This window comes from Arvicola amphibius, chromosome 18, assembly GCF_903992535.2.
Source record: "Arvicola amphibius chromosome 18, mArvAmp1.2, whole genome shotgun sequence".
In the NCBI taxonomy this organism is placed as follows: domain Eukaryota; kingdom Metazoa; phylum Chordata; class Mammalia; order Rodentia; family Cricetidae; genus Arvicola; species Arvicola amphibius.
Window position 1 is genome coordinate 31867376 of NC_052064.1, and position 12160 is coordinate 31879535.

The 12160-nt window shown below is 43.0% G+C and overlaps 1 protein-coding gene across 5 annotated transcripts in view; it reads right to left on the reverse strand.

Moving 5' to 3' along the window:
- Positions 1-4081: 4081 nt before the first annotated feature.
- Fam126b (family with sequence similarity 126 member B) overlaps positions 4082-12160 on the reverse strand; it is a 45919-nt gene continuing 37840 nt past the window's right edge. For 4 of the 5 annotated variants that reach the window (XM_038315184.2, XM_038315187.2, XM_038315186.2 and 1 more), the window contains 3 exons: positions 11042-11201; positions 10152-10313; positions 4082-6246 (listed from right to left, as the gene is read on the reverse strand). In XM_038315184.2, coding sequence (XP_038171112.1) covers positions 5645-6246; positions 10152-10313; positions 11042-11201 — 924 coding nt within the window. In that variant the 3' untranslated portion in view covers positions 4082-5644. The remainder of the gene's footprint in view (positions 6247-10151; positions 10314-11041; positions 11202-12160) is intronic. The other variant, XM_038315188.2, reaches the window with a different exon arrangement.

Here is a 12160-nt window from a genome sequence, read left to right on the forward strand (position 1 = left end):
ACCAATGGCCTCTGCGGCCGAGGAGCACCTTTCAGTAAGGTTCCCTATAATTCACCTAAACAATCCATAATATATAATATGCCAGTTCAAGGGGCTTCCCCCCAATATCCAAAATTGACAAGCCAAATCCTTAATTTTAATATGTCATAAGGAATACAACTTATTCTTTAATTGGTACTGTTATTGGAGCATTGACATCTTACTGATGTAAGGATAAACACAGAATCTTGTACGTCTATTACTGTGCTTGTGTCTTCCAGTTCAAATTATGTATTACTTGTTCCCTTTGGTGTTAGAAAGCAATTGCATTAAAGGGGCTACGTTCTGAAAATGATTTTGGTAACATCTTCTTTGGTAAATTTTGTAACTGATGAAGACATAAAAACATCTCCTGATGTGGCCAACACAGAACTGTTACACTCGGATACAGCAATCCACACAGCCACGCTGTGGATGGGGACAGATCATCCAATTGGGTCCAGTTATTCTGAACACACAGAGATCTATTAGACCTACCTCCAGGTACACAATCTTAAAACAGACTCATTTCTACCTTACGGTACACTCGAGTCTACTTTTTTGGTAAACCATGTTAAATGTATAGCATGATATCAGACATATGAATATGCCTCAGTCTGTAAACATCACAAACCCATCTTCTTCATGTTCAGAAGCAAAACCCACATAGGAACTCTCATTTCTGAACTGTTACTCTCATTTCTGCCCATTACTTCATGTCGTCCTACATATCAGTGAAACTGTATCCTGAATTACTAGGTCTTGTATATACTTCTCATAGGACAAACGTCTAGTGTTACAAAAATACTGCTGGGAAAAAAGCAAGACTTTGTGGTGTGTGGTCAGGGAGGTGGGGCTGTGCCTTCTCCGTGAACAGCAGGTTCTCTGTAGTTCAGTACCAGGGTGATGCTGCCCGTTAGATTCACACAGCATAAACAATACTAAAGGTTGTCTCACAACATTAGCATGGGAAATCGTACCAATCTGATGACTCGGGATTTTATTAATATTATTTTACACTGTATTTCATGTTTATTCAATCTGGCAAATAATCTATTTTTAAGAGGTTAAGCTAGCTGTTAATTGCTGGTTTTCAAATCACTTATTCTTGCAAACCACTTTAAGAAAATTAAAATATTACAGTAAGTGTCTCACCCAACTTGGTGATGGGACGACAGCTGTCATTCAGCTCAAGAGAAGAGACTCTTGCTCCAACGGCATCCTATAACCACAGTGCAGAAAAGCCGCTCGGAGAGTCCTGTGGAGTTTCTAATCACCAGTATGACATTCAATTCTTTTTAAACGGAAAAACAATATATAATTGAAATACTAAGCTTTTTGGTTAAAAAAAACCCTTTATAATATAATCCAAGTTCAGAAATGGAGTGATCCTCCTTCTCAGTGTTCTACAGTGTGCTACCCTACCCATAAAAACAATAACTGGCATTTTTATTTATAGATGAACATGCGGTGAATTAGATGAGACCATCAGTTATCAACACCTGAAGTCCTCAACAATGGACCAAAGAAACCGCATGAAACGAGGGTGGGGAAAGCATACCACCGCATTAGGGTGCTCACAGAAACAGTGCCAACAAAAGCAACCTGGAGAAGTTCTCCTCAGTATCCTGGCTCTAATAAATCCAGGAAGGTTAAAGTTACTAAACGGAATTTAGACTTCAGGTTGCAGACACTGAGGTTACACAGGGTTGCTTTCATACAGTTTATGTCATAAATGACGGAGGCCACTGCTCATGGAATCATCAGCACAGTAAGGAACAGCGTCTCTCCGGCTTAGGACTGAACGGGATCGAGTTTATTTTTACTTTGCTTTCCTCCAGTGTCCTTGGAGACTGAAAACGGGCTGATTCAAGCTCACTTTCAGATCGTTACAACACTGATCAAAGCCAAACAAATCCCCACAAGCACAAATAACATGGCAGCATTTAACTGCTGTGTGGCAGAGAAGGCATAAGGCATACGTTAGAAAAGAATCCCGTGCTGCACGGGTGTCTGTGTTTGAGCACTATATCTCCATCTGCATTATTTTACATTCTTTTCTGGAATTAATACTTTCCTTAATGTGTTCACCAACTGCTAGACCAGAAACTGAGGAACTGCAGAAACGGAAAAGTATCGTATATACATTTACCGAGTTTGGGTAACAAGAGGCATCGGGGTGTGGCTATGCTGTTGACCAGGGACAAGGTTTGATTATGGCTCTGCTTCTTAGCTATGGACCTTACTTCACAGCCTCTGTGCCTCAGTTTCCTAATGGTGAAGGTGTGTGTATGGCAGAGAGAGCAGCTAACACAGCAATTCTGATCTGCATCAGACAGGCACAGAACAGCAAGCTGGAAACCGGAGGGTGTTAGTAAAGGAACAGGACTTTAGATGACAGCTATTACCTCCCTGGCTTCTTAATATCTTTTCATATTTTAAAGCCTACTTCTAAGTTACCTTTCTGCTGTACATTTTAGTTTTCTTATAAGTAACATTAATGTAATGTCACACAGAAGAACTCCTTTAATCTGACCTGGCGCAGATGGCTCCGATCGGTTTTTCTATTAGTGGGGTGAAGTTTTATGGAAGCCGAGAAGCAGCAATGGGAGGTTGTTAAAGATAAAGAATGGATACTTCTGGCTGACGTGTAACAGGTTCTGTATAACTGAACAAAAACCATTTTAAATCAGATGCTGGAAACACACAGCAATTAGAAAGAGTCTTAGAAAACTGGACGGTTTAACTTATTTCATTTGAACTATTACCTAAGACCATGGCTATAAAGTGTAAATGAGGGATTTCTTTACTGAGACTGAACCACAGATCAAAGAACAGGATTCAGATGTTACAGGGTCATATATACGTATATGCAAAATATACATAGCAATAAATGAAAGTTTCATAAGAGGAACTTTTTTTTTCCTTTTGGTTTTGCAAGACAGGGTTTCTCTGTGTAGCTCTTGGAACTCACTCCCTAGACCAGGGTGACCTTGAACTTAGAGGGCTGGGACTAAGGGTGTGTGCCACCACACACGGAAAATATCTTAAAACCAACATTACTGTTATAATATTTCTAATTAAAACACATTTTCTTGTATTTACTACAGTTTATGCTATGATTTCAAATTTTTTGGTATTCTTTTATGCTTTAACTAAAATGCTTGATTTAGATGCCAACATATGTGCACTTGGGACCACCAGCCTCTTACATAACCAGGTGCGTGCTGCCGTACAGTGACTGACACCTCCGACACGCGTGGGCCCTACCGTGACGGACACCTTCCACACACGTGCTGCCATACAATGACTGATACCTTCCACACGGGTGCTGCTGTACGGTGACCAACACCTTCCACACGCGTGCTGCTGTACCGTGACGGACACCTTCCACACGCGTGCTGCTGTACCGTGACGGACACCTTCCACACGCGTGCTGCTGTACCGTGACGGACACCTTCCACACGCGTGCTGCTGTACCGTGACGGACACCTTCCACACGCGTGCTGCTGTACCGTGACGGACACCTTCCACACGTGTGCTGCTGTACCGTGACGGACACCTTCCACACGCGTGCTGCCGTACGGTGACGGACACCGTCCTTCATGCCCTAGAAACCTCTTCTGTTTAGTATGTTAGGAAAAGTTCCCTTCTCCAGTTTCCACTGCTTTATGACTTTCTAGTTTACGTGACATCAGTGAAGAGTAGACAGGACTGAGATGTGTCTGTGACAGCTGCGCATCATCACACCATGTCATATCATATTGTAAAAATCAGTAAATCACGTTTCAGCTCTTAGCTTTTCCTCAAATTTTGGCAATGATGTAAATAATCGCTGCGGTTCTAGTTTTCCAGTTTGTAGACCATCAGATCCAATCAGGGATAGTCTAACACGAGGTCCCCTAGACAGACAGACAGACACACACACACACACACACACAGACGACTCTCCAAAAGTCATGGTGGTTTACGTGCGAAAAAAAGTAGAGAGGCGTTTTCCTGGTTAATTTATCAAATTCTACCATAAATAGAGATAAAACAACTTTGTCAATTCAGAGAACACTTGCTTTCAATAAAGGCAGTATATTTTTCTTTCACAATAATACATAAAATGTCTACATGTACAAGGGTATGTGTAACTCATGGTTTTGAGATGGACAGCAGTTGAAGACACAATACTGATTTTCAAAATCCCAATACATTCCCTTCTTTTTCAAACAAAGCCTGAGACCCAGAAGAGATTGTAAGAAAGTCTTTCCCAACCAAATCACAACAAAAGAACTGAACCAATAATGCATTTTGTAGCCTCTTAGCAGTCCCGAAATGCTACTTACATACATTCAACATCGAGCTTACTGGCATGATTTCAAAGTTTTATAAAAACGAGAAACTTTGCAGGTACTCAGAAGATGCACAAATTGCATTAAACACAAAGGCAGTGTGATCCTTGTGGAGACATCAGGTCGGTGCCCTCTGGTAGAAATGTTCTATAAAAATGAGTCACATTGAAGCATCAGTGTATTCAACCAATTATCTGTCCCTGGTGTATGTCCTCGGAGCATACGATCTCAGGACTTTAGGCTTCTTTATCATCCACTATCTGACTGAACTTAGGTACATCTGGGAAGCAGCTGAGAGGGATTCTCCGATAGCCTGACGTCACGGAGAGTGGACCGAGAAATCCCCCTCTTTACCTGAAGACGCACGGTTCCTACTTCAGTCACCATCAACTCACAAAGGAAGAGAAGGAAACAGTTACAGCCTCACCTCACAGACACTCTCACGCAACCAAACAAAGCACCCTTCCCCCCGCGAAACCCCAGCACCAAAGTGTCAATCATTCCCAGGAAATAGAACATGCCCCTTGGAGTCTCTGATTTGCTAGTTCAAACTTCAAGGGCAGAAATGTCCCTAAGTCCTTGTGGGAAGAGGGAAGACATGTTGTTGTTGACTACAGAGCCATTGAGAAAGTGCATTATTAATTACACGATCAACTCAGAGCCTCACCCTCCGGTGTCGGTGCTCACAAGTTGACTAAATGCCTCAATAACTAAACATCTATGATCTTGGGATCAAGGAAAGGGGGCAGCGAGCCTCACTTTAATGAAACACTGCAGACGTCTACCACCTTCCCCTGCTTCTCAAGACTATAAAATTGCACAGACTCAGAGAAGTCCGAAGTCATAGCAGAATCTCTGAGGCACTCCTGGTTAAGAGAGAAAAAAAATATGATCCAGTCATCTTCATAGTTCCATAGATTATGTGAACAAACCCGTTTTGTTTTTAAACAAAAGCCAAAGGATCACTTCACAGGGATCATACACCATTTCCTCCACCACCTCCTCAGTCCCCATCAGCCGACGACGGATTGCACGTTACCCAAGGAGAAAGGAAGGCGTGGAAAAGGCAAACATCTCACACAGCTTCACAAACACATTTACAAGGAATAGGTGGAGGAAAATGGAGGGGGGAGAAAACCTTATTGCTGTTTCCATACAAAATACAGTGTGGAGATACCTACGCTAAATCAGATCTGATACAAGGACGCTTCTTCACAATGTGGGATGAAGGGTCTCGCACAATGAAATGTTCCGTTTAAAAGGTAAGAGGAACGGGGACGTCAGAACTACACCTGGGATATTAGCTGCATATTGAAACTCGGGGATCGAGACTGCTTTGTTAGGGGGGCTCCTGGGCTGAGGAGCTCTTTGCCTTCACCAGCACGCCCTAGCCGGTCTTCCTGGAGACTGATGGCTGAGTATCGATTGGCATTTGTGGCTGCCAGGTTAGTCACGCCCTCAGTGCCGACCCCGACGCTGGTACCGGCTTGACTGCCGTTTACATAGTCAAACGATTTACTCGAGGAAGCGCTGGCTGTCCGAATTAGACTTAAGCTATTGGTTTTTGGCACCACCTGGCCGGCAGGCAGGCTCAGGTGTTTCTTCATCGGCGTCAGCTCCACTGAATCTAAACTAAGATCGGCTGGCTGTACAAACTGCCTGCGAACTACTGAATCGCGGGGGCTCTCACTGGATTTGCCAGCAGACGCGGATTCCTTATCTTTGGCGGATCGCCCAGTGGCTGCTTTCCGTAAGCTTCCTCCCCTCTGAGTCGAGGACGACGCTTTGGTCCCATGTGGCTGGCTGCTGAGAGAAGCCCCGGATGAGAATCCCTCGTCTGCATCATTCACGTTTAGAGAGTCCTCTCCGCCATTGAGACCCTCAGCACCTACAAGAAACCAGACAGACTCAGCAACAGCGGGATGGGCACAAAGCACTGACCTGCTCTCATCAATGTTACTGCATCTGTAGTGACCTCCAGTCGTAAACCTCCACGCAGAATTAACATCGGCTTCATCTTTATATGTCCTGATCTTGGGAAACTACCCGCAAACGTTAACTAGTGAACTGTCAACATCTAGACACAGAAAACTAAAATACAACACTGTAAAAACACACTGCTATCCACCTGAAGTCACTGTATCTACATGTTTTAAAACAAAACTCGTTCTTCGTTTGTACAACAGGAATTCTCTTCTAATTTCAGTTACCCAGAACTGTCCCAAGTTATTTAGGCCTACAGGCCAAACCTTTTCAGTTACAATAAAAATGCATTATTTATTTGGCAGCTAACTGCATTTATACAGCTTTTTAATAGTATTTCCTTCTCTTATCTACTAAATTTGCCAACTAAGAAACGATGTTGCTTTGGTAACTCTACAATCCCTTCTTGTCTCATGGACACACCCTGCACATTGATTTCCATATTTCCTGAGTCAATCAGCATAAAGGACATACTGATTGTGAGGTGGCAAAGGGGACCAGCAGAGATATTTCTACTGTCTATATTTTATATTTCCTAACAGTTTACTTTTTTTTTTTTTTTTTTGGAGACAAGGTTTCACTGTTTAACAGCCCTGGCTGTCCTGGAACTTGCTCTGTAGACCAGGCTGGCCTCGAACTCACAGAGATCCGCCTGCCTCTGCCTCCTGAGTGCTAGGGTTAAAGGCGTGCGCCACCACCACCCGGCACAGTTTACAGTCTTGACAGGAGATTGAGTGCAGTCACATTCACAGACACTGCACTCAAAAAATCTTCCTCTGGAGTTCTGTGAGATGCAGACCATGTGTAATATAATGAGGTTGCAGTTTCCAGACAGCCCCATTCTGTTACTGAAAGGTATGATCAAATAGTCTCAAAATTAATGTTTTCTTCTTTCAAAAACTGAAAACATTTTCTCAGACTGAAAGAAAACTTGAATCTATAAAACAGATATTAACATGATAGTTAAGGTAAAATGTTAGAGAACAATCTAAATACTACTTTCAGATACAGGTTACCTAAGCAAAATGTACATATTCAAACATAATCTTCTACTTAACATAGTACCTGGGAAAATAAAAGCATTTTGTAGCTACATTTCTTCACATGGATTTTACTTCTAAAAAAGAATCAAATTAGGCATCCTTAAAGCAAAAGACAATTTGTTCCATAAGTGTATACAAGTGTAAATACAGACATTAATATCTACAGCGATTTGATGTTAAATCACCATGCAAAGCCAGGTGGAAATCCATTTACAGAAAAAAGAGAAAGCAACTGACACTAGTTCTCTCAGCCCCTGCAGGAGACCCGAGCACCACGCTTTTAATAATTGACTTATAAGTAGTATAAATAATTCCAAATGTTCAGAACTATCAATGTTAAACTGGACTGAGCTTATCTAAGTAGTCAGGACAGGAGACTGAGAGACTCAGTGTTGGTCTGAATCTTGCTGCATGCAGATCTGGCGCCCAAGCAGTCTGGCCGTGAGAGGGGGATAACGTAGAAGCACCATGCAGGAGACTCTGCTGCTACTCATGTACCAGAAATGCTATTTCAGTTTAATACAACACTGATCATACATAAATCACAGGCAGTATCTTAAAGTCTTCCTTGAATTTAAACATATAGTAAACAAATGCATTTTTAAAATTTTATTACTATATTGATTGTATTTGTATCAGTGTCTTCTGTGTCTGTGGGTGTGAAGGTCAGAGGACACATGTGGGCTGGTGTTCTCTGTCTAACTGCACACGGGTTCTACAGCACACTCAGATCCTCAGGCTTGTAGGGCAAACACCTTTAACAACTCAACAATTTTGCCTACCATAATAAACACATTTTTATTGTAAAAAAATGTTACTATAAATATATTTTACTTTAGAGTACATTATATATGTGATAATAAAAGCTTTGGGGTTTTAGTGGATGAACAAAATTCTCATAAATATTAAATAATTTCCTTCTCTCTGTCTTAAAAACCCTCGAAGGATGCTGTGTAGTGGTGCACACCTTTAATCCCAGTACTCGGAAGGTGGTGGCAGATGGATCTCTGATGAGCCCGGCCTGGTCTACAGAGAGAATTCCAGGACACCCAGGGCTACACAGAGAAACCCATTCTCGAAAAACCAAAACCAAACCACCACCAACAGAAACCCCCAGGGAAGTAAAACGCAACTGAGCCTCAGAACATGCTTCCCGTTGTAGCTTTTCTGTAGGTGAAAACACGCGTGACTCCAAGACACCACACAGCTGGAAAGGGCATCACTGACCTTTCTGTGCACAGCACGCTCCCTAACTTCTGCACCTACGAACGTGTTTAAACCCACAACTACCCCAGGTTAAGAGATAAAATTATCTTGTCCTTTTGTGAGACAGGGACTCTCTGACTCTGTCTGCTCTGGCTGGTCTAGAAGTACAAGAGTGTAGGCTGGCTGAGTCTCCTCAGTTAGGACCAGAAGTGTGCGCCACCACACCCAGCTTCAAGCACGCTAAAGAAACTATTCACTGTCCTTGGTCTATGCACCCCTGCACACTATTCCAAACATTGAAGATGAATTACTGTTTTGGTTCCTTTTTCAAAGCCTATGACTGCGAGTTAGAAGTAATGTTTTAGCCTAGTGTCACACCAGCAAGAATTCCAATGTCAATATGGTGTTATTTTTAGCACAAATAACTCTCAACATCCTAACAGTAATTTTACATAAACAGAAAATGGTTTATTTAGTCATCAATAATGAAAAATAGATTGTTGTTTAGTTTGGATCCACTCTGGGGTTAGATAGAGAGACAGGAAAAAGACCAGAAGGGAAGGCGGGGTCTCTACAGCAGGACCGCCTCGGGGCAGCGGGTCATGCACATGCAGAAGTGTTACATGAAGTATCGACAATCTGGGCAAACGGAGAGGAACCGAGGGTACATTGAGAGTCTTACTGAGCATGCTCCAAGTTCTAGTACACCAAAGAGAAAGATACTTCCGTAGGGTAGAAGTAAATATTCTATGTGTTTGACCTTTAAGTATAAAGAGTTGGTCTCTTTCCAGGGCACTCAGAGATGTATTAGTGTGGTTTTACGGTAGTCCTCCAGGGGCTATGGGCTATACAGTTCTCTCTCCACAAAGCTAACTCCTGTGGCGTTCCATGCACAGGGCTCCTATCTGCCAAAATCTACACGGGAGAGACAAAGCTCAGCTCTGCTCTGCTCACAACCTGCAAACAACACACTTCATCCGTCTGGGGCTATCATTATTCATAGACACATGGAGGGCACAACACTTCGGGACAGCAGTCACAGAGAAGATGTCAGCGATTTATCAGGAACTTAGAGAAGCTGGCCAGTTCCAGCGCTGTCAGAGAAGGGAGGTACCCTAGGAACACAGGTCAGGGCCAGCTCTACTTCGGTTTCTTAAGTGGACTTGTATTTAAAACTCTCCTCACAGACTTACAGAAGAAACCATCCTGTGTACACGTAAGTACTGACAAGTAAGGCTCATGACCATTGGTGCATTCTTTCCTGTGTTAGAATAAACATGCTCAGTAATGAAAGCCTCCAAGCGTTTGCAGACTTTTCATCAAGGCCCTGCCTTGTTAGTAGCCATGCCAAGCTGCTGTCTGGTGACACAGGGATGCAGACTCCAGGCCAGCACAAATGGCAACTGAAGATCGCACCTAACCTGGTGCTAGGCACAGGGGAGGAGGGCTGCTTTGCAAAGAGGAGCTAGTACACCCAGGGCAGTGGAGACACACACTACAACGGAAAGGTCCTCCTCCAGCAACTGCCTCACTGACTCCTGCCTCCTCATCTCTGTCCTACCCTCTGTGGTGGCTGCTGCCGAGGTGGGCTCCGGCGAGCCATGCTCAGGGGTCCTGCGCACCTCCCCCTCTCGCACACGTATGATCCCTAGGTCAGTGGAGCCGTGTTGGATCGGGGAGCCGGGAATACTCGAGTCAGCCTCGTTTGAGAAGTCAAAGCCATCTGGGATTCAACATATAACATTTTAGTACTTTTGTGCTGCTCTGTCCTCTTCTGAGCATTCTGACCCCGGCAGATAGCACGTACATATGGATATGATATCAACACAAACACTATCTCTATAGTTACATGTGTGTGCACAGCTCACACACACATAAGGCAGCAGATGAATAATGTGAGGTTCGCAAATGAATAGGGCAGAAAAATAGGGATCGTTAAAAATGACGACGTCCCATAAGCAAGACAGTTTGACTCTTCAGGAACATGTCCATAAAATACTGCTGGGTTCGGTTCTTAGGGGAAAAAAAAGGAAAAACAAATTTAAAAATCCAAAAGTAAGAACCAATTCTTTTGCGGTAGCGTGTGTCACACAGTCAGCTGGACCAGTCATGGTTTTCTCCCACAGTGCTCATACGTGGACCTTTTCCCAGCTAAGTTTAAAAGCAACACTGTCCCCGATTTTCATTACTAGTTAAAAAACAAAGACAAAATTTACCTAGGTCTTATTCTTCGTTTTAACATTAATAGAACAACCTAACATCTTTCTACTTTATAAACAGACATTTTTACATCAAAATAACTAAGCATTATCACATGGCTAGTACCATTTTTAAATGAAACTATTTTACTCTAGTACACAGAGCATTCATTAATACCAAGCATTAGCGGGTTTTGTACAAACAGTGCTAAGTTTATTTGAATCCATGAGTAAGCCACGGATTTGTACTGACCTTCTCTCCTCCACCGATGACGACGGATTGAAGCTGTTGTAATCGCAGTCCGAGAGATTCTCGGCACTGTCGGAGTGACTTCCACTTTAAGGACTTTCTGACCTTCTTGAGAAGAATCAGGTGCATCAAAAGGTAACGAGTTTTTCATGGCATTGGCGACCTAAAGCGATAACATCAGTCTGTACAGATTTACAACCAAAATACTACTTTACCTCTTCCATAATGCATGTTCCCATTATTCTGAACATCCACAAATATACAATGTAGTATAATATAAAAGCACATGTGTCAGAAATGTTTATTTTCAATATTATATATTTTTTATTTTGGGGGGGGGGTTTCGAGACAGGTGTTTCTCTGTAGCTTTGGAGCCTGTCCTGGAACTCACTCTGTACCAAGCTGGCCCCGAACTCACAGAGATCCGCCTGCCTCTGCCTCCCGATTGCTGGGATTAAAGGTGTGCGCCACCACTGCCCAGCTGTTATCAATATTATATATTCTTTTCAGCAGGAGTGTAGAAACGTGTTACTGTTTTACCACAGGTTAAGTTCTCTGTTATTATCACATGAAAAAGCAGGAATTCTAACTTGTTTTATATCTTAGTACAAACATTGAACATTTTTATTTGGAATACTCTTTCCTTTTGAAACTCAGCAACTTCCAGAATCCAGTGTGTTATATGACTCACATTTTAAAAATGAATTTTCATTTAAAAAGCCTGCTGAAAAGAATATATAATGTGGGTCTGGGTACAAGTTGAGCTGGTTGGTCCAGGCCACTGGGATGGCCCCATTCCGTCGAGGGGCAGAGCGAGCTCTCCCATGCCCATGGTGAGAGGTGAGGCCATCTCTCCCAATGCAGAGGCAACTCTCCTGCTACTGTGTTCAGCAAGGGACAGGGCCAGTGACGGGCAGGGCCACTCAGCGTGCCCCACGGATTTCAACAACCATTGTTCCTCTCTGCGACCCCTTGTGGCTCACAGGCCATGGACAGTACAACATTTTTTTTTTTTTTTGAAATAGGGTTTCTGGGTATAGCCCTGGCTGTCCTGGAACTCACTTTGTAGACCAGACTGGCCTTGATTCTAGAGATCTATCTGTCTCTGCCTCTTGGGTGTTA